At 34.6% G+C, this 20,134-nt stretch overlaps 1 protein-coding gene across 10 annotated transcripts; it reads left to right on the top strand.

Annotated features, from left to right (window-relative positions):
* Positions 1-12,000: 12,000 nt before the first annotated feature.
* LOC142633377 (alpha-galactosidase-like) lies at positions 12,001-18,862 on the top strand. Of its 10 annotated transcripts, none has more exons than XM_075807607.1 (15): positions 12,001-12,372; positions 12,471-12,529; positions 13,560-13,613; positions 13,902-14,040; positions 14,313-14,388; positions 14,465-14,523; positions 14,630-14,695; positions 15,765-15,848; positions 15,965-16,029; positions 16,212-16,294; positions 16,377-16,519; positions 16,842-16,980; positions 17,057-17,179; positions 17,260-17,305; positions 17,406-18,862. In XM_075807607.1, the coding sequence occupies exons 1-15, from the start codon at positions 12,185-12,187 to the stop codon at positions 17,546-17,548; spliced, it is 1,467 nt and encodes a 488-aa protein (XP_075663722.1). In that variant the 5' UTR covers positions 12,001-12,184; the 3' UTR covers positions 17,549-18,862. The 10 variants fall into 10 exon arrangements, 7 of the variants coding, with proteins under 7 accessions (XP_075663722.1, XP_075663721.1, XP_075663723.1 ...); XM_075807606.1 differs by having other exon boundaries at positions 12,002-12,372; positions 13,557-13,613; positions 17,406-18,859; XM_075807608.1 differs by lacking the exon at positions 17,260-17,305 and having other exon boundaries at positions 12,003-12,372; positions 13,557-13,613; positions 17,406-18,859.
* Positions 18,863-20,134: the final 1,272 nt, after the last annotated feature.

The raw sequence follows: 20,134 nt of genomic DNA, 5'->3' as shown, positions 1-20,134 counted from the left end.
CCCTGACGAGCTTAAGAATTTATCTACTGTTCCTTCTCACAAGTTGGTGAATCGTCACATTCATAAGCTTGTCCATGTAATCTTTGGTCCAAAGTTATTTCTATTGAAGTTCACTTTTTGTTTTCTTTCTTCCCTTTTTTTAAAGGTGATTCTTACCTCATTCCTATTTTACCAGGTTTTGGGAGAAACAATTCATATCACCATTGAGTAACTACCAATGAAGAAAAGGTCATCATGGCCAGTTCCAAGGTGGATGCTCTGGAGCTTGAAAGCTCTAAGTTGAGGATGAACAATGGGAATTATATGAAGGAGCAAATCAAGGCCTTGATTGACGATCTTAAAGCAGAGAAGTTACTAACGAGCAGAAGGACGAGCAACTTCAGGCAATCAAATGTGAGGTTTTTGCGGCCAGTGACAATGCTATGCAAACCTTTTAGCTTACATGAGTATAATGGCATTCTACTTAGTTAGTGCTTCAAGAGCTTCGAGTTGCTGAGGAGGTACCTGACGAAGCACAATCCCGAAGTAAACTGGAAGGCTTGAACTATGAAGCTGTGCATAAGGAGGTGGAAGCCAAGGAGGCCAATGCTTTTGAGGGGGCTGCACCTGAGGCTACTGGTGACAAGGGTGCTATTGCTGGAGATGACCTTGTCGTTCAAACTTTGTATACATGGTCTTTTTTTTTTTTTTTTTTTTTTGGGTGACCTATCTGTTTTGGGGCTTACATTTTCTTTGTCTTGAACACTGCTTCTCGTATGCTTAGACAATTGCTTTAAAACAATATCATGGCAACCTTTTATCTAGTTTATGTGTTTAAATTTTATTCTTCCTTACTTGGCTCATGTGGGCCATATTTGGTCGTTGCTTTGTTAAACATTTCAACTCATCAAACAATTGGTGCTTACCTTGATCAACACACATCGATTAAGGACTATTGTCGACGATGTTGTTATGTACTTGTTTGAGGATTTTTTTTTTGTCATGTAGCTTATGCCATTAGCCATGTCGTGTGATTTATGTCCGTCTAGGTATCTTTATAACTGGCCTCATCATGTGATTTATATCTGTTGGCAGACTTGTATCACTGGCCTCATCATGTGATTTGTATTTGTTGGCAGATTTATATCACTGGCCTCGCCATGTGATTTTTATCTGTTGGCGGATTTATATCACTAGCCTCGTCATGTGATTTCTATCCGTTGGTTGATTTATATCACTGACCTCGCCATGTGATTTGTATCCATTGGCGGATTTATATCACTGGCCTCGTCATGTGATTTATATCTGTTGGCGGATTTATATTACTGGCCTCGTCATGTGATTTATATCCGTTAATGGATTTATATAATAGGCTTAGGGGTTCGTCATTTGCTACTACTTTATGGAGATTAAGACTGAATAATTCCTTTATTGAACTGCTTTAAAGCATAAACAAAAGGTTGCCAATGATTACAAGAAACTTAATCCCTACTAATGATACCTCTTAAGATGGTCAACATTCCATGGACAAGACAGTTTATTGCCATCCATGGATTCGAAATGGTAGCTCCCTTGTCTCAAATAATGGGTGATTTTGTAGGGGCCTTCCTAGGTTGGCCCTAACTTCCCATGACAGTTTATTGTCTAGTACTAACTCTTGCATCTCATGTTGTAGCACATTTGAGATAAAAGCCAATGTAACATATTAGCATTTCAATGGAGATTATGATCATATCATAAGCCATCTTCCATCAATGCATCATGCATAGGAAGTTATGATAATGCTGAATCGAAACATATATATGTGATTCAGCTCCTTTAAGCACCATGTCCAAAATTATATCTTAGTTAATGTGATTCAATAAAAATAGTAGCTAGAGAACAAAATTATGACAACTTTATTTTGAGACTATGAATATAATTACAGGGACATTATATTTTGCATCCATAACCATATAGTATAAAACCCGAAAAACATACTATACCAGATGCAACGACAACCTAATCCCGCAATTAATATTCCTCAGCATAGAGTGAATACCAACCACTATGATCAGGCGAGAATTACTCTCATTATTAATACTATCATGGTAACTCTTACCAAACAAAAATAATTTGCCGCTCTTCCTTTGGCCTATAAGTAATAATAGCAAGAATTCAGCATAGAGGATACTATCAAACTTAGTCTAGTGTACACCATTGCCTAGAATCATGTGTAGCCACATTTCATCCCCTTAACAGGCTTATTATGTAATGTCATGATACAAAACACCCTTCGCATAGAATGCAAAGTTTAAGGCTAAGACAAGGTGTTTGATCAAACTATTATAAATCAAGAAATTCAATCCTGTAGTACCATGAAATAAGTACTCTCTGCATGGAATGCTAAGCTCGAAGCAAAGACAAAGTATATATTTCACACTACTATGAACCAACAATGGAGACCGTGAGATCCAACCCTTGCATCTCTCTCCCACTAGAAATTTTAAAACAAGTGGATTGTTTTGCAATCATTATGATCTAATCACAATTTTAACCCTACACATCAAATGTACTTAATTTTTTAAATTCAATGTGATGTAACTAAGTCACGTGACAATAGCGTAACGAACTTTCGCGCAATCACCAAGAAGTTTAACCTTGTAACCAGTGAAGCAAATACCTTCGCATGGAATGCAAGACTCGAAGTCAAGACAAGGTATCTATTCACGTTACAATAAACTTAACAAAAGGGTCATTTCAACACTCCCACTAGTTATTTGGGTTTTTCTTAAATAATTGTGATCCCATCACAACTAATAACCTTGCACTTGTTGAAGACTCTAATCTCATTAGAATCACTAACTAAAATGGAAGTCCTAAACTATTTAGGATTCCTTAAACCCTAATGGATCAAAAATTAGTTATAAAGAACTCTATCCTTAATTTATTAGATAAAGTATTCTAAGCACATTAGATACTATATAACTTTTAATTAGAATTTTAATCTAATTAAAAACCTCTAATTAAAATAAATTAAGGACTTCTAATCATAAAACAATTTAAGATTAAGAGTTCTATTTAACTAACATCTTTGATCTCATTAGATCTTTTAGTTAGATAATGATTAATAAATATCCTTAACTTTTAAGGACTATAAAATTAATCACATAGCATTGCTTTTATTAAAGTTTTAACACTTAGTCAAAAACAAGTGAAAATTCAAAATTCAGTGCCTTTGATTGGTCGAAAGGAATTCTCGATCGATTGAGACTCGCAAAACTGAATTTTTTTCAGAATTTTCAGGTAACCGTTTTTGGTATCTTCATTGTTCTCCCATCAAACACACTTTTGATTTTATCAACGAAGATTTACAGATCAAACTTTAAGGTTTTCAAGATCATGAACCAAAATAATGCTAGATACTTTGAAAACATAATCTTAATCTCATTAGGAATAAATTTCATTAAACTAGCATTAATATATATAAATATATATATATATATATATATATATATATATATCTATATATATATATAATTGACATGTGCCTTAGAAAGTTGAATCCGTATATAAAGGATTCCAACCATCGAAAAGATATATATATATATATATATATATATATATATATATATATATATATATATATATGCATGCAAGTTGGCAACCAAAAGCTTCCATTCCAAGCCAAAAAATGCTAAAGGATGAAGTCAACCGTGGGCCATCAAGACCATTGAATGCTTGAATAGCCAACTGAATAGCCAAGCCGTGCAACACATTCAAGGAATGCAATCCATGCATTAAGCCCAAGCCGTAAAAATATAAGCCAAGCCATGCAATCCATGCATTTAAGTCCAAGCGGTGCATTAAATTCAAGTGCTTTAACAGTTACATGGATTTCATTCAATAACCATATCCAAGCAACAACAACGACAGAGACACGGCACCATTAACAAGATCTGGCGCTATTCAATCCCACTTGCAATATATATATATATATACACGGATTTCATGACACAACACCATAACTTGATGCAGAAAATTGAAAACACAAAGATAACAGTTTTCTAAAATTCTAAAATTCAATCACATATTATACAATCATGAGATGAAAACCTGGCTCTGATACCAATTGAAGGAAAAAAACTGGTTTTGTATCTCATACAAAACACATAGCGGAAGCAACAAACAAGAATCTATTTCATTCATGATTGATAACATGCACTATGTAAATTTCAGAATTTAAGAATAAGATAGCGTACCTTGTTGTGGAGAAATTCAAAACAAAGATTAGAAGCACTTGGGAATACTTTTAATCTTCACTCCAATTCCACTTTACGCCCAAGATGTGTGGTCTCTCAATTAGTTTTCAAAGGGAGAATGAAAGTGTGTCTCGCACTCACTCACACACCGTTTCTTATTTCACTAATAAAAATTCTGTATGTTTCTCCCTTTATAAGTAACTGATTATCTAATTGGACTGGCCTATTGGGCCTTTCCAATTGGGCTTTAGTGTGTGGCTTAGAGTGGGACCAAAAGGGACCAATAAGACACTAGCTCCAATGGGCCTTGGGCTTTTCCGTCAACTCTTGACAAGTCCAAAGTTACCATTAATTATATTTAATACCACTATATAAATATAATTGCACTCTAGGCCTTATTAATAAATTATATCCCAAGACTTTATTATGCATGCAACCCCTTCATTAAAATATTCGTAGTAATCCAAAGTCATGAATATAGACTGCCACTTTGAAGATTACTACATCTTAATCCTTGAGTACCCGGTTTAATCCTTTATGTTATTCATCATATATTTATGAAATCCAATTTCATAAATATATACTTTAGTAACTCCTTACTAAAGTGGTTGGGCCCAACACTCTGAATAACTAAACCTATTAAACTTATCTCAAGGGAATATTTTGTATCTCCGTTAAGAGACTATGAATTCCATCTTGAGAATATATGTTCCATCAACACTAAATGCGGATGCCCAACATACTGAGGTTTTGACTGTAACTAATAGATCTCACTCCTGATACATCAAAGCAACCTACATCTCATGATTAGGTCCATTATTCTCTCAGGATTTAGAATTGATGTAAATAGAAGTCGTGAGATTTATTATTCATTTGACAGTCGTTAGAAGAATAATAAATCTCACAGCGGTCCAGTTCAATATGTCTTAACTATTAAAACATATCAACATACCAACTAGAAGTCTCAACTTCCATGATCAAGACAAATCATCTTAGTTGATATGTTATAGTCTTCGCAGATGAAACGCCCAATTTCATCACCGACTACGAACTAAACTTCTGAGTTTACAAAGAACTTGTGATTTATATCTTCTGTGACTTTTCACATAAATCACATATAATGCATCTCATGGACTATGATAATGTCTTAGTTCATTTATAGATAGTCTCATATAATTAAACAATTTAATTATTATATACATGCCAATAAATTGGGTTTTAGGGCATAAACCCCAACATTTCCCTGAGGAGACCCCAAACACACATTTTGCTGGATTTAACCTCATTTTATATTGCCTTAGTGTTTCGAAAGTTTCTTTGAGTTGTCTAAGTGGCTCTCCACCTCTTTACTCTTGACGAGCATATCGTCTACATAAACCTCCATATTCCTTCCAATCTACTTGCTAAACATTTGGTTCACCAACCTCTAATAGTTAGCTCCTGCGTCCTTTAGTCCAAATGGCATGACTCTATAATAATAGAGTCCTTAGCTAGTGATGAATGTCATTTTCTCCTGATCTTCCTCTGACATTTGGATCTGATTATATCCTGAGAATGCATGCATCAACGTTAGGAGCTTATGCCCGCTGTTAAATCAACAAGCTGGTCGATTCGTGGTAACGAGAAGCTACCTTTTAGGTAGGCATTATTTAGATTTGTAAAATCTACACACATTCTCCATTTCTAGCTCACCTTTTTCACCATGACGACATTGGCTAACCATTCTGGGTAATAGACTTCTTGAATAAACTTGGTGGCTAGGAGCTTTTCTATCTCATCCATAATGGCTCTGTTTTGTTCGGGTGCGAAGACTTTTCTTTTTTGTTGGACGGGTTTCTTCTCAGGGTCCAAATTTGAAAACTTGAATTTGTGTTAAAACACAAGAGCTTATTTAGACCCCAAATTAAAAGATTACGACTCGGTTGATTTTACTCTAACTTAAACTAAGTACAGAATAAAGTAAATGTGAGCAATAAAACAATAAAACTACTCTAAACCATATTCAACAAATCACAGTAGTAAAATGAAAGCTAAAAGAGTAGGAAAGAGAAATGCAAACACAAGATAACACGCCAATAAGTTGGGATATACGAATAGCAAAAGACCCTCCAAGCCTAATCTACCCAATGTACCTAAGCCTTCCAAGATCCTATACCCGATTGCATCCGCCAAGCCTCACCGGCTTCTTTTGGCAAATCCCAAGCTCCAAAACACTCTCTACACTCTGAAAATTTGTGAGTTGTGTTTGGGTAAAAATCTCCTCTCAAGGTATGACAATGGGAGTGGGAAGGAGAAGAGGCTACAATGATTTCTCACTAAGGATTAGTAGCTCTCTCTCTCTAAAATATGGGTGTGTGTGTTGTAGAAAACCTATCTAGGGTTTTTCTCTCTAAATGGCCTCCTTCACATTTATGGGTAATGATGGCATATATAGTATGGGTGAAGGGTAAGAAAGTCACACTTAAAAATCCTCTAAGCAGAGAATTTCGTGGGTATCTCATGAGAAGGCCTTACCTGCGAGACACTTGCAAAATCCTCCAGGCTGGCACGACTCTTCAGCTTCCAGCATGTGCTTCTCACGTGGCTTTTTTGCTGGTTAGCTTCTAGCAAGACACTCGTGAAATCCACTGATTCTTCATTTTATGCTCGATTCTTCACCAACTTAATACTAAACCCAATACAATAAAATCCCACAAAATACAATGAACAAATTAAAGCAAATACAACACTTTTTGTCATAGAATAAAGCCAACATAAAACATAGTTGTAAATCACAACTTTACAATCTCCCCCTTTGGCTATTCCGTGACAAATCACCCTATAACAGACTCTAGACTTAAACGTGAGTTTGGGAACAATGAAAAAACTCACTCACACCTAAATCTAGAAGCTATGATGAACTTGAAACATGTATACCAGTAACCTGAAACACTTGCACAAAACGCATTAGACCCTCAAGGTAAATCAAGTGGTAAAAAGACAAGTATAATGCAACAAGTAAAATGCGATCAAGTAAACATGATGTGAAATATATGAGCAACTTGATCATACACCAAAACAATCATATAGAAATGACTACAATGATCACATAGCAAACCAAATGATCATCTAAACATGCAACCAATAAAGCACAATGGCATAAGGATGTATGCATGTCCAACACACAACCAATGCAAAACACAAAAGGTATTTGCATTAAGGATACAAGATCCAACAAGGGCACAAGTGTGTTCCACCACATAAATGTGATACAATGAGAGCAACAAAGTATAGATACTAAATTTAACTCAAAGCACCATAAAGCAACGAGAAAACAAGCATAAAGTAAAACAAACAAACCAAGGTTTTCTAAAAAAAATTTTTGTCTTTTCCCCTTGGTATATGCATCTTCCCTATGGCTTTCTCCCCCTATGAATGTGCACGAGGTAGAATTTCTCCCCCTAAGAATGTGCACATGAGTCATATAGAAATGACGATACACATCAGTATATTCTTCAATATACTCTCCCCCTTTTGTCACGAATAGACAAATGAATCAAGAGGAAGGAGGAAAAGAAAAGAAGATATGAACAAGGGCAAAAGATGATGCATGAGGGGTGTAATATGAATGAGAAAATGAAGCTCAAACAAAAGATAAAACATCTTTAAAAAATGCTACAAAGCATAAAGTAAACATGACATGCTAAGGATAATGAAACATGATACAGACCTAGGCATGGCATAGACATAAGAACATTTTATATGTGCTAAAAGGGTTTAAGAAGACTTAAATAGCATGAGTGAATGCAAAACATGTCAAGTGTTAGAGTGTGTGCAACAAAGGTGCATTTAGTGTGCATGTGAGATGCATGACCAATGCATGAATAAGCACTCACGGGGCAAAGTGTATAAAACACACCACCAATGATCAAAACATGATAAACATGAATAATTATGGTGATCCCCAAAAATTTGGTACTCATCGGAGTCTAAAACAATGGGAAAATGTCATTTGGGCATTTTATCAAACACATAGAATGCACACACTACACATGTATGTTAAACAATGCATAAGCATATGAAAAACTTGCCTAAATACATGTTATTTTTGCTACAAGGGGCCAACATTCAAAGCAAATCAACATTTAAAACAAAACCCAATAAAAAAGATTGACAAAAAATAAGTTTTCCAACTCCCATTTGAGAAAATCCCAATTATGAACATAAAACCCCCCAAAAACATAATCTAAGGATCAAAATTAATGAAAATAGTTAAAGATTACCTTAGAGATGTTAATGGAATGAAAAACAATTGAATTTAGTTGGGTTTTGATGTAGAAACATTAAAATAGGGGTTTGGGAGAAGATGGGAGAAGTTTAAAACAAATGTCCCACGAAATACCCTTTAAAAGCTAATCTGAAAATTTTCGCTGGTAATTTCGCTTGTAAGCTTCCTGTGAAATTTTGCTGGTAAGCCTTACTTGTAAAACAGTTGCGAAACAGTCGCGAAACTCTTTGTCTAAAGCTAAAAAACTTGAGAATTGGACCTTTTAACTTGCGACTGAACTTACACATGAAATAGACCACGAAAACACCTAGAAATTATGTTTTTCAAACAAAAACAACTTGAAAAACATGGGTGACACAAATCACTTTCAAATGCAAAGAAAAAGAACAAAAATCTTTTTGGTTTGATCCACATAAGGTTGAGCACACACACATCACATTTGAACATGTACAAACACACAAATGAAATAGGCATTCATTGAACATTAAACCTGTATGTTGTGTGTGTGGATCAAGTGTGGAATAGTCCTTAGTCTAGAGTGAAATTTCAGTGATCAATTCAATCAAGTTATACACAACTAGTACTGAGTCAAGTGGTCTATCTCAATTATAAAAATGAACATATATGACCTCCCACAAGAAAATGATCAAAACTTTGAAGCTTTTCTTTTTAGCTTTTTACAACTTATAACTTTTGATCATATAATAACATTTACATCTCATTTTGAGATCGATGCTTGAAATTTTTTATAATTCAAATTTTGTGAGTAGGCCTTTGGCTTTTTGAGGCACCATACATTCTAATACAAGTCACTTTTCCTTTTTCCTAGTCAAATACTAGTATGTGCAACGGTTTTTGCAGCTCAATATCTCTTTTCGAGATTTTACATTTGATGAGCTATAGAACAAAAACATAAAAACATGCAAAAAGATATAGGCACAAGTCTATGCATGTATGAAGACCATCAAGACTATTGACTAATCATTCATGACAAGCTTGAAGATCGATTTACAATAATCACACATAGATTTCAAGATTTTTCCCAGAAAGATGGATATGCATACAAAACAAGCTAAGCTCGTAAATGCACTACGCCATTGGTACGAATGTACTAGGTCAAACTCACATGTGATATGTGCTCAAACATATACAATCAAACTTTTTGAATTTTTCACTTTTTATGTGTTCTGGATGTTTACAAACACAAAAACAAAAGCATAAAAGTAAGATCAAATGCAAAAACAACAAAAACAATGCATATAAAGAGATGCATGATGCACAAATGCATGACAATGAGGCATTTAATGCATGAAGGGTCCTACAAAGATCGAAAGAATTAGATCAATGACTAAAAGAGCAAAAGCTTAAACATAGGAACCCTTCCTCATCTAAGCGGAATGATTGTTTGGAATGAGTGTCTCATGAGAAGTGAGACGAGGGTTGGAAGAATAAGAACCGGAGATGCACATAGACAAGGAGGTAAGAACATTAAAAACCCTCTTCAACAACTTACCATTTTCCCCTGAAACTGGTTTTGCTTTCACAGCACAACTTCCAAGAAGCTCAAGTTTCTCTTTTCTTTTGATTATTTTAAGAGCTTGAAACTTAGAGAAATGAGGTCTAAGATGACCAAAAGCACCACAATGGTGACAAACAATGGGTTTAGGTCCATTAGGCTTTTTGGGGAGAGATCTAGCAACATGGTTTTGTTTTCTCTTCAACTTAGGACATTGAGGTCTTATATGACCGATCACACCGCAATGGTGGCAAGTTAGAACAAACTTAGATCCATCTGAAACCTTAGGTTGAGACCTAAACGAAGGCTTTGGCTTAAGGGCCTTTCACTCCACTTTTTGATTTCTTTTGTGTGGAGGAAAGTACACCGATTTGTCCTTAGGTAGAACACACAATAGGCACAAAATCGGGTACCACAATATGATTGCAACAGATATTTTCATCCTTTTTAGCAATAGGTTCAGCAATCAAACACTTAACATGCATCTTAAGAGATTTTTTTTTTTACATTTTAGCTCATCAACAAGTTTGTTAGATAAAACAAGTTTAGCATTCAAGTCCATATTCAAACACTCAAACTCCTTTAGTTTTTCAAAAGAATGTTCAGCAAGTTTCTTGTACTTTTCAACCAATTTATTGGATTTATTGAGCTTAGCAATCAAATCATCATTTTCACAAATGAACTTGTTGAAATTCTCATGAAACTTCTTAGCCTTTTTCTTTAAGAGTTTGACATTTTGAATATCAACAACAACACCCAAAGATTCATGTAACATGTCATCACAATTTTGAGGATTAACATTCATATAGGCATTTTCACAAACACATGACATGTTTCAATCAAAAACATCCATAGAAGCATACAAAATACTATCCATGGCAAAACACACAAGCGGTCAAGGATCACACTTAGGTAATGAAACCAAAACAAGTGTACCCGCTCTGATACCAATTGAAAGCTTGAATTTGTGTTAAAACACAAGAGCTTGTTTAGACCCCAAATTAAAAGATTACGGCTCAATTGATTTTACTCTAACTTAAACTAAGTGCGGAATAAACTAAATGCGAGCGAACAAACAATAAAACTACTCTAAGCCATATTCAACAAATCACAGCAGTAAAATGAAAGCTAAAAAAGTAAGGAAGAGAAATGCAAACATTAGATAACACGCCGATGTATTATCGAAGAGGAAACCGAAAGACTCGACGAAAAACCCTCCGCCACCCTCTAATGTGGTGCCAGCTAATGAACCTCCGATGACAAAGTCAGATAATTGGAGAAAATGGTATCTGAATATCTGGAATGATATATGTGTTTTTTTGTGTACCTTTGCTCCAGGTTTAACCTCCTTTATATATGCTTTTGCCTTTCTACCCGGGAGGGCTTCAATAGTGGCTCAATTGCTTGTTTTAGTAATGTATCTGGTGATTAATGCAGTGTTTATAGGGAATTCTGAGTTGTTATGCCCCTTGCTTCATCTGACCATAATAGCTATTGCGTTGAATGCCTTTTTTTATGGTGTTTTGGTAATCCACTCCGTGTTTGGACGAGGAAGATTTCTCGACTCATCAAATATAGCTAGTGATTTTTTATCTTCTAAAAATTTTGCAAAAATATAATAAGAAAATACAATTTTACGGTGAATTTGCCAGAATTCAGATTTAATAAAAAAAAAAAAAAAATACAAGGTTTGAAAATCTTCTCTTCAAACTATTAACTTTGTCTTTTCGTTATTTACATATTTTTTAAAAATTCAATTATTATAAGTAGGGGAGGGGGTTGATTGAAATTAAACGGATTCTTGACTGCTTGAGTTGAAATAGTTGGAAGATGGTTGGTGATACGACTGTTGAGTCACTGATAGGATTCTCCCGGTAAACGGTTTGTGCAACCGTGATTATTGGTTCACTGTGCAAATAGACAAGCAACATTAATTCAATTGTCCCACCAATAATCCACATTTACCATTTTACAATTTAAACTAAAAGTAACATCTTTCAATCTAATAAGAAGGTTGCCTCCCACCGACAACCATCCTCGTATGCTTTTGTTGTTAATGTTAATCATTTTCATGGTTCCAGATCTCTCTTTCTCTTATCCATTTGCCCTTCGTTTACTTGTTCAAATACCCACATAGTCGATCTTCAGTTTTCCACTTCTTAAGCCTCCCCTTATAAAACAATGAGTTGGAGAGGCATCTCTCTCTCTGTTCTTGTTATTTTTGTTGTTTTATGCAGTGCTAAAATAGCACATGCACATGCTAGTATGAATCTCAGAAACAGCAACAGTAACAGCAGCGATACCGATACCCATCAAAATTACACTCAGTTCCTTCTTACAAATGGCGTTGCTCGTACGCCCCCAATGGGGTATTGGAATATTTTCTAACACCCTTTTGCTTTAAATTAAATTTGAGTTATTAGATATTTTTGGTTTGTTTTAATTAATTTTCTTTTGACTACTGTAGTTGGAACAGCTGGAATCATTTTCAATGCAATATAGATGAACGGACTGTGAAAACTACTGGTACCACTTTCGATGCTTATTGATTTTTTTTTTGGTTTAGTTTTGCTTTGAACTTTGTTATTATTAAATAATAATGGTTTTTCAGTTAATTTAGTACAATAATCATCTTTTATTAATTTAAAAAGACCCTTGGCCCTTCATCTAATGAAAAGATAGCTAGTATTCTTTTCTTTTCTTTTCTTTTTTTTTTTCCTTTACAATAAACTTAATACTTTTTTTTTCTTCTATGATTTTATTATATTCAATTCAAATGAAGATCCACTTTCGTAGATTGACTTTTACTTTTTGTAGTGACACTCTTTGTTCAAAGTATTCTCGTGTTTTTCATTATTCTAACATTCTCTATCAATTAAGGTTAGTTACATCAATATACTATTGCCTAAACATATTTCTTCAAGGAAGGTTTTAGCTTTCATATAATGCTTGTGCACACAGGAATCATCCTAGGGTGCCAAACCATCCCCAATGAATGATCGCGTCCTGCGTGGGACATAGGAGGACCCAATCCTTTCTCATAGAATATTTTCTTGAAGACCTCAAACTAGTTTTACCTAGCTAAAGAAAGCAAAGGAACTTCCTAATTAGGTTCCTCACAAATGACCAAGTCCAACATCAATGTGATTTATAGAATAGACCAATTGAACATTCCAACTGCCTTTGAAAATGGAAAGTCAAATTAACTATAGTCATTGCAGGAAAAAAAAATGGTATATATTAAGTTTCCCTTATATGCAACATCACACATACAGGGTGGGCCCCACCTGCCGATGGAAACCATACGCTGTGAGTGTGATGCTGTATGCAGTGGAAACACCATATACCTTCTCGTCATTGCAGATGCTGTACAAGGCTCCAATCAAAACATTTAATCTAATACGGCACATAATCTAATATGTTATTGCTGAATGTACACTTCTAATGACTAATGATCACTACTTACATGAAACTATTTAGAGTTTCTAGGTTCTAGCCCTGTCAAGGATTGTTTTATTTAATCTTTGCTATTCCTTTTGGTTACTGAGAACAGCAGATGCTCTGGTTTCAACCGGTTTGGCGGCACTGGGGTACAAATATATAAATATTGGTATGCATCCTCAAATCTATTTCTTTAGTACTTGCAACAAATTTTGAATTTTTATGCTATCCCGCAAAAGTGGTAAATTTCTGCGTTAGATACGACATTTTTCTTAAGAATGTGGATAAATTCTTACCCATCTAGCAACTAGAGACAGGGTGTTTTCCTTTTTCTTCTACTTTGTTGTTCATATTATTTAATTTTTAATCCGTCTTGCTACCACCAGTGAAAATTAACATAAATAGATTTGGACCATTTTGTCATATTGACTCGCACATTTCTAATGGTTGATGGCAGATGATTGCTGGGCAGAAGGGAAGAGAGACTGGAGGGGTAATTTAAGGGAAAAACGTTCTACTTTTCCTTCTGGAATCAAGGCCCTTGCAGACTATGTTCATGCAAAAGGATTAAAACTTGGCATATATTCTGATGCTGGGTATATTTTTTTTTCAATTATTTTGATTAGAGTAATGCTAGTGATACTACAAATTTTAATACATAAGTCTTAAAATTTGATTTGTTACCAATCTCAAAAAAGTAATTCAGAGTCTTAGACAGTTATTTACTAAGTTGTTAAAGTGGTACAAATCACATTAATTTCCACGTTAGTTTGTAACCTTTTATCAGTAAAATTGGTAGTAACTCTTATATTTCCCTTTTGACTATATATAATGACTTTCATTTTTTTCCATCTTTTTATCTCCTTAGTTACAAAACCTGCAGCAAGACAATGCCCGGCTCTCTTGGCCATGAAGATATAGATGCGAGAACCTTTGCTGAATGGGTTAGTTTCCTCTAGTCTGTTACCATATAATTAGGAAATAGTGATGGTGATTGGTTTATGGGGCATTTGGTTGTAGGGAATTGATTACTTGAAGTATGATAACTGCTACCATGATGGTTCTAAGCCTCTAGATAGGTATTATCTTTTGAAGCTTTGTACATTCTTTAATTGCTATAATGCTGAAAGGTAGCTCTATACTAGTGAGAGCCTGTGTTTTAGAATATATCTTCCTCTGTGGCAGATTTGCTAGGATGAGTTATGCATTGCAGAAGGTTGCCAGGCCAATCCTTTACACTATATGTGAATGGTAAGACAATTGTATTTAATTTGTTGGACCATTAATATCACAAATTCTTTAAGGGGTGAGTATCTGCATGCTCTGGCATGTTTTAGTTAGCATATCTACAATCTGCATCATATTTCAAGGAAGTATAATTGTTTGAGTGTTACATTAGGCTTTGAAAACTAGAAGTAACTTGTTGGTCTCTTGTTTTGATGTTCCTTCCTAGCCTCTTGGGATGTAAATTATAATTGGTGCTTCAGAAGACAGGGAAGTTACTTGGATAATTTTTTTTGCAAGGCATGTAACTTCTTGTTGTAGAGTGTTTTTTTTTTTTTTTTGGTGATGATATAGGGAATGACCTAGGACAGGTCTTGGTAAGCTTTAGGATTTAGGGACCCCTAAAAGCATGAGCTATGCTGTGTATACGAAGGTGAAAAACCTAATATACCAAAAAATGAAAACTATAAGCCAAGGCTCTTGATTAGCTGGGACTAAAACATGGTACATGGAATGAATTTAGTAAAAGTAGAAGCATAGATGAAGGGGTAGTAAGACCTGATGGCCAAGAGATGCCGAAGAACGAGATCTGTCGATATCTTGGATCGATAATTCATAAAGAAGGTTAGATTAAGTAGGATGTGAATCATAGATTAAGAGTAGGGTGGATGAAGTGAATCATAGTCTTATTACAAGTTTGTAATAAGATTAACCATACTCTATCGTAATAATTGGTCATATTTTAAGTAGAACAATTAATGCACTCGTGAGAAAGGGTGAGCTGATTCAAGTTGAAGGAATGAAAGAGAAGGAATGAAAGAAAAGGTAGAGGACGACAAAATAAAACATTTCTATAAGTAGTCTAAAATGATGTGTATCAAAAAATTAACTGAGAGTATGACTTTGAATAGAATAAAACAGCAGAAAGAAAGCATGTGGCTGGCCCTGACTAATTTGTTGAGAATCCTTAGTAGACCCCAAAAAATTTGGGACTAAGGTTTGATTGTTCATTGTTGTTTGTTATTGTATAACATACACTTTTCTAGAAACTCTCGAATGTTATCATATAGATTTTGACAGGAAAATATTCTCATAGGGGAGAAGAGAATCCAGCAAAATGGGCCAGTCGGTATGGCAATGCTTGGAGAACTACAACGGGCATAAAAGACATTTGGGAGAGGTCAAACTCTCGTTCCTTTTGCTTCCATGTTTGTTTTTGAACTGGCTCTGATTTTAGAGGTCAGTCTGACTTTAGAAATTGAGTAAGTTCTTTAATCTTTGTACATCTCTTTTCAGTATCACATCAATCGCAGATGAAAACAATGTTTGGGGAAGATATGCTGGACCTGGCAGGTGGAATGGTAATTGCCAAAATTTCAATATTAGCCTGAGTAAAGATTGTCATCTTTCTGTTTTTGTGTCAACAGCTATAGCTCTAATACAAATTATTTTCACAAAGAAAACTAGACAATCTCCATTGACAGTTCATTTACTGATCTTTGGGCCAATTTCACTAAACTATTTCCAATTCTGATTGTTATAGATCCTGACATGTTGGAAGTGGGCAATGGAGGCATGAGTTTGGAGGAGTATCAATCTCATTTTAGCATTTGGGCTATAATGAAAGTTAGTCCAGAATTGATGCCTGAATTGTGTAACATCTCTATGACTTTCATGTTGTGATAAATGGAAATCCTTATTCCGGCAGGCCCCTTTACTTATCGGATGTGACATCCGATCTGCAAGCAGAGAAACTCTAAGGATTCTTGGAAACAAGGAGGCGATTGATGTTAATCAGGATCCACTAGGAGTTCAAGCAAGAAAAATACGATCGAAAGCAGGTCTAGAGGTATATAACCTGTTGTTTTTCTTCATTTTTGCAAATAAACATATATATACCTTGCAACCATAACTTATATCCCTCAAATTTGGGCCTATGCTCACGTGGTAAAGGAGTGGGGCAGTGTTGGCATAGGTTTTAAGTTCAAATCCTGCATATTCAAAAAAGGAAAAGAATGCGCAATGATAAGACTTTGTGAATTAGCCATCTTAACCTAAAAAACATAGTGCAAATTGTTATATCCTGCCTAAGTTTCTCTAGTTCATCTAGATGATTTATCAGAGACACAGTTTAAGAAAGTTTCTCTATGTTTCTTATCAATGTGATGCATGTTTGGGCAGGGCCATTATCATCGAGAAGAGTGGTGATAGTATTATGGAATAGAAGCAAGTATAGGGCTCCCATATCAGTGGGATGGAGGGAGGTTGGACTCTCTCCATCTAATCCTGTTAGTGTTCGAGACTTATGGGCGGTATGATGCACTTCATTTTTCCTTTTTTCAGCTTTTTGGTTCCTTTTTCATGCATGGATACTTAAAATTCATGTAGGCAGATTTATGTTGTTTGGACTCCATGGATGTAGTTGCTTTTGAACTTCCATTCAACATGACTGTTAAAGTGGTGGAACCGCATAGCTTCACCACTTTTAGTCAACTGTCTCCTCCTGAGAAGGTTCGGGACTCCTTTTTTTTGTTATTGTCATTTTTAGTAGGAAGTGAAAAGGTTTGGCTTAAGTTGCATTTTTAATATAGGATCTTCAACTTGGTCGTGGATTTAAACTCTTCAGTTGCCAAATTGGTAACACATAGAATGCCTCTATATAAGTCAAAGATATATGTATTTTTTGTCACTTCAGCTGTATTTTTTGCAAGAAAACTTACCACCAGTTTTCTTTCAGCACTCGTTCATTTCCAAGAGTCTACGTTCTCGATTGACTGCACATGTTGCCCCTCATGCTTGCAAAATGTATATCCTAACTCCAATCTAAAAGGACGAGAGGCTCTTCACTCCATAATAGTGAGTGAACAATTTTCCTTCTGAAGGCTGCTTAATGAGGTGAGGATATTTATTGGTAATACTCAGAGTGTGTTTGGATAGAAATTATTGCTGAAAACTGAAAACTGAAAACACTGTAGAAAAATAATTTTTAAATGGGTAAAAATTACTGTTCATGCCAAAAATTACTGTTTATTGGCCTAAAATCACTGTTCATGACCAATGAACAGTGACAGACACGCTGAAAAAAAAAAAAAAAAAAAAAAAAAAAGAAGAAGAAGAAGAAGGCTAGACGTGGACGCTGGACGTGGACGCTGGATCCAAACACATTCTCAGTATATGTTAAAGTGAAACTAATATTGGTCCGAAGGATATTTTGTGGTTCTTTGCCTGTTCCCTTTCTATTTTGCTTACACTTGATCTCTACTTGAAATATATAACAAATTTGCTTGATAAAATGTTGTTCAATATCATTCCATGCTACTCTTTCCTTTTGGAGAAAATCAGAGTTAGTAGACTCCGATGTACTCTGAAGTATCAAGTGTTCACTCTCTCTTTGCTTTCTTTATATATTATGTATTGGCGTGGAGGGGACCTTTCATTTTGGGTGGGATGGACGGGGTTAAGAATTTGAAATTTTAATGAGAACATCAGAACATAGAACATAAAATGAGAGGAAATTAAAAAGGAAAGTAAGTCTATTTATAAGCAAATTCAAGATGGATGATTACATGAAGGCTGGATCAATATTAACCAAACAACTATTCTATATATAAATATATATATAACCAAACAACTGAATCAAATTAACCAGATAGGCTGGTGTTCTAGTGTAGGCTGGTGTTCCAGTGTTTACAGTAAGGGTAGGGGACTATTTCAAGATCTAAAACAACTTACCTCCTACCGAACATATCCAATTATTCCAGGACTCCTGGCAAGGTTCACATCTTCGTTGAATTAACCACAGGAACTGCTGTTTTTAGTGCAAAACTTAGATACTAGCATGCATGTGTCATTTGCAGTGTCTAATGGTATAATTGGAATGGAGGGAGAGGAGAGGGGAGGCGGCTGGATATTCAAACATAGGGTTAGGTTCTCCAATTAAATTCAACCACGTGACTATATTTACAATTGCAGCTAGCTCAAATGATATTATCTTCTCCTAATGATAATAAATTCAATGTGGTTTATTGGTCGATGTAGTCACATGGTTGAAGTTAATTGGGGAGACTAAATTCAGTTAGGAATTTACCCTAATTTCTAGAACTTATGAGATTGCGAAAAGTAGAGAAGAAATTGTGCAAAAGATCATTACAATTGTGTCAAAGCTTGCCATATATATGTGTGTGTGTATATATATATATATATATATATATATATATATATATATATATATATATATATATTCTGTTTTCTGTCATACCCTTTCATTTGCCATATATCAACTTGGGGAGCTAATTAGCTAGCTAGAGATGCTCATATCAAGCAAGCAAGAGTACTAGTGTGCAGGTAAAGAGGATGGGGAGGAAGGTATTGGAGTGTATGTAAAGTGAATCATCTGGTGCACCTTTTCATCTTTATATATACTAGTAAGTTGTTCGTGCAATGCATAGATAATTTTGTAATATTTTATGTAAGAGGGTTTTAGATAATGTTATACATATATTGTAAAGAAAAAGTAAAATAAATTAGAGGAAAGAAACATATGCATTTTGAGATATTAAAAATTAGTTTAGTAGCTTTATTGTATATTTGTAGTCTTCTCAAGGTAAAATTATTTTTATTTTTTTAAATCATGAAACTAAAGATAAATGCAAAAAGTAACAGAATCATGAAAATCAACTAATTTGTGTTGTGTTCACGTATTTCATACCATGAAATAAAAGTATGTCCAACTCTCTCACAGTCTTCTACTCGTCGATAGTGCGACATTAAAACATGATGTGAAAAAGTGTGTATTTATGTGTCTTATAGATGATTTAAAATTAAACTATGGTAGAATATGACTTTACATTGCGCATCAAATATTCTCTCTACTTATATACCTAAGACAAAAACTATTTAACCAAATTACCCGAACCCAAATCATACTTAAGCCCCTAATTTTTAAAAAAAAAAAAAAATACCCGTAGGGGTTTCAGCGTCTTGATGGTGGTGGGAAGCCAGTATAACGGAGGTGGTGACCCCTCAAATTCCTCTTTCTCTGTCTTTCAAATGTTTAGTCTTAAGTATTTTATTTTGGTAATATATAATGAAACAATGCATTTTATTTAACAATCTATAACATTTTTATGTCTCTCTATCTCTCTTCAAGGTCTTATGTGGTTAGTTATTACTATTAGTCCTTAATTATTATTGTTATTATTTTTGTTTTTTTTTTTCAATACTGAAATGGTGGGTATGTCAAAAGATATGAAGAATAAAGAAAGGTGTGGTGTAAGCTTAAGCAATTAATGAGATCTTAATATGATAATAGTAAAATAAATTAATATGAACTTTTGGGTAACAATAAAAAAAAACTTAATGAAAGAGGTAAAAAAAAAAGTTAAATGCAAAATCAGAGCGCCACTTGACAAGACCTTATGCTTTCCCGTATAAGGTCTTTGCTTTTATATATATATTGATTGATAT

Source organism: Castanea sativa, chromosome 5, assembly GCF_040712315.1.
Source record: "Castanea sativa cultivar Marrone di Chiusa Pesio chromosome 5, ASM4071231v1".
NCBI classification, from domain to species: domain Eukaryota; kingdom Viridiplantae; phylum Streptophyta; class Magnoliopsida; order Fagales; family Fagaceae; genus Castanea; species Castanea sativa.
Note: the sequence above shows the minus strand (reverse complement) of the source record. Positions and strands in the feature narration are given on the sequence as shown.

Coding starts and splice junctions, on each gene's coding strand:
- LOC142633377 (XM_075807606.1), top strand. CDS start 12,185: ATGAGTTGGAGAGGCATCTCTCTCTCTGTTCTTGTTATTTTTGTTGTT. Junction 14,524..14,629: donor GGTTCTAAGCCTCTAGATAG/GTATTATCTTTT, acceptor CCTCTGTGGCAG/ATTTGCTAGGATGAGTTATG. Junction 14,696..15,764: donor CTTTACACTATATGTGAATG/GTAAGACAATTG, acceptor ATATTCTCATAG/GGGAGAAGAGAATCCAGCAA.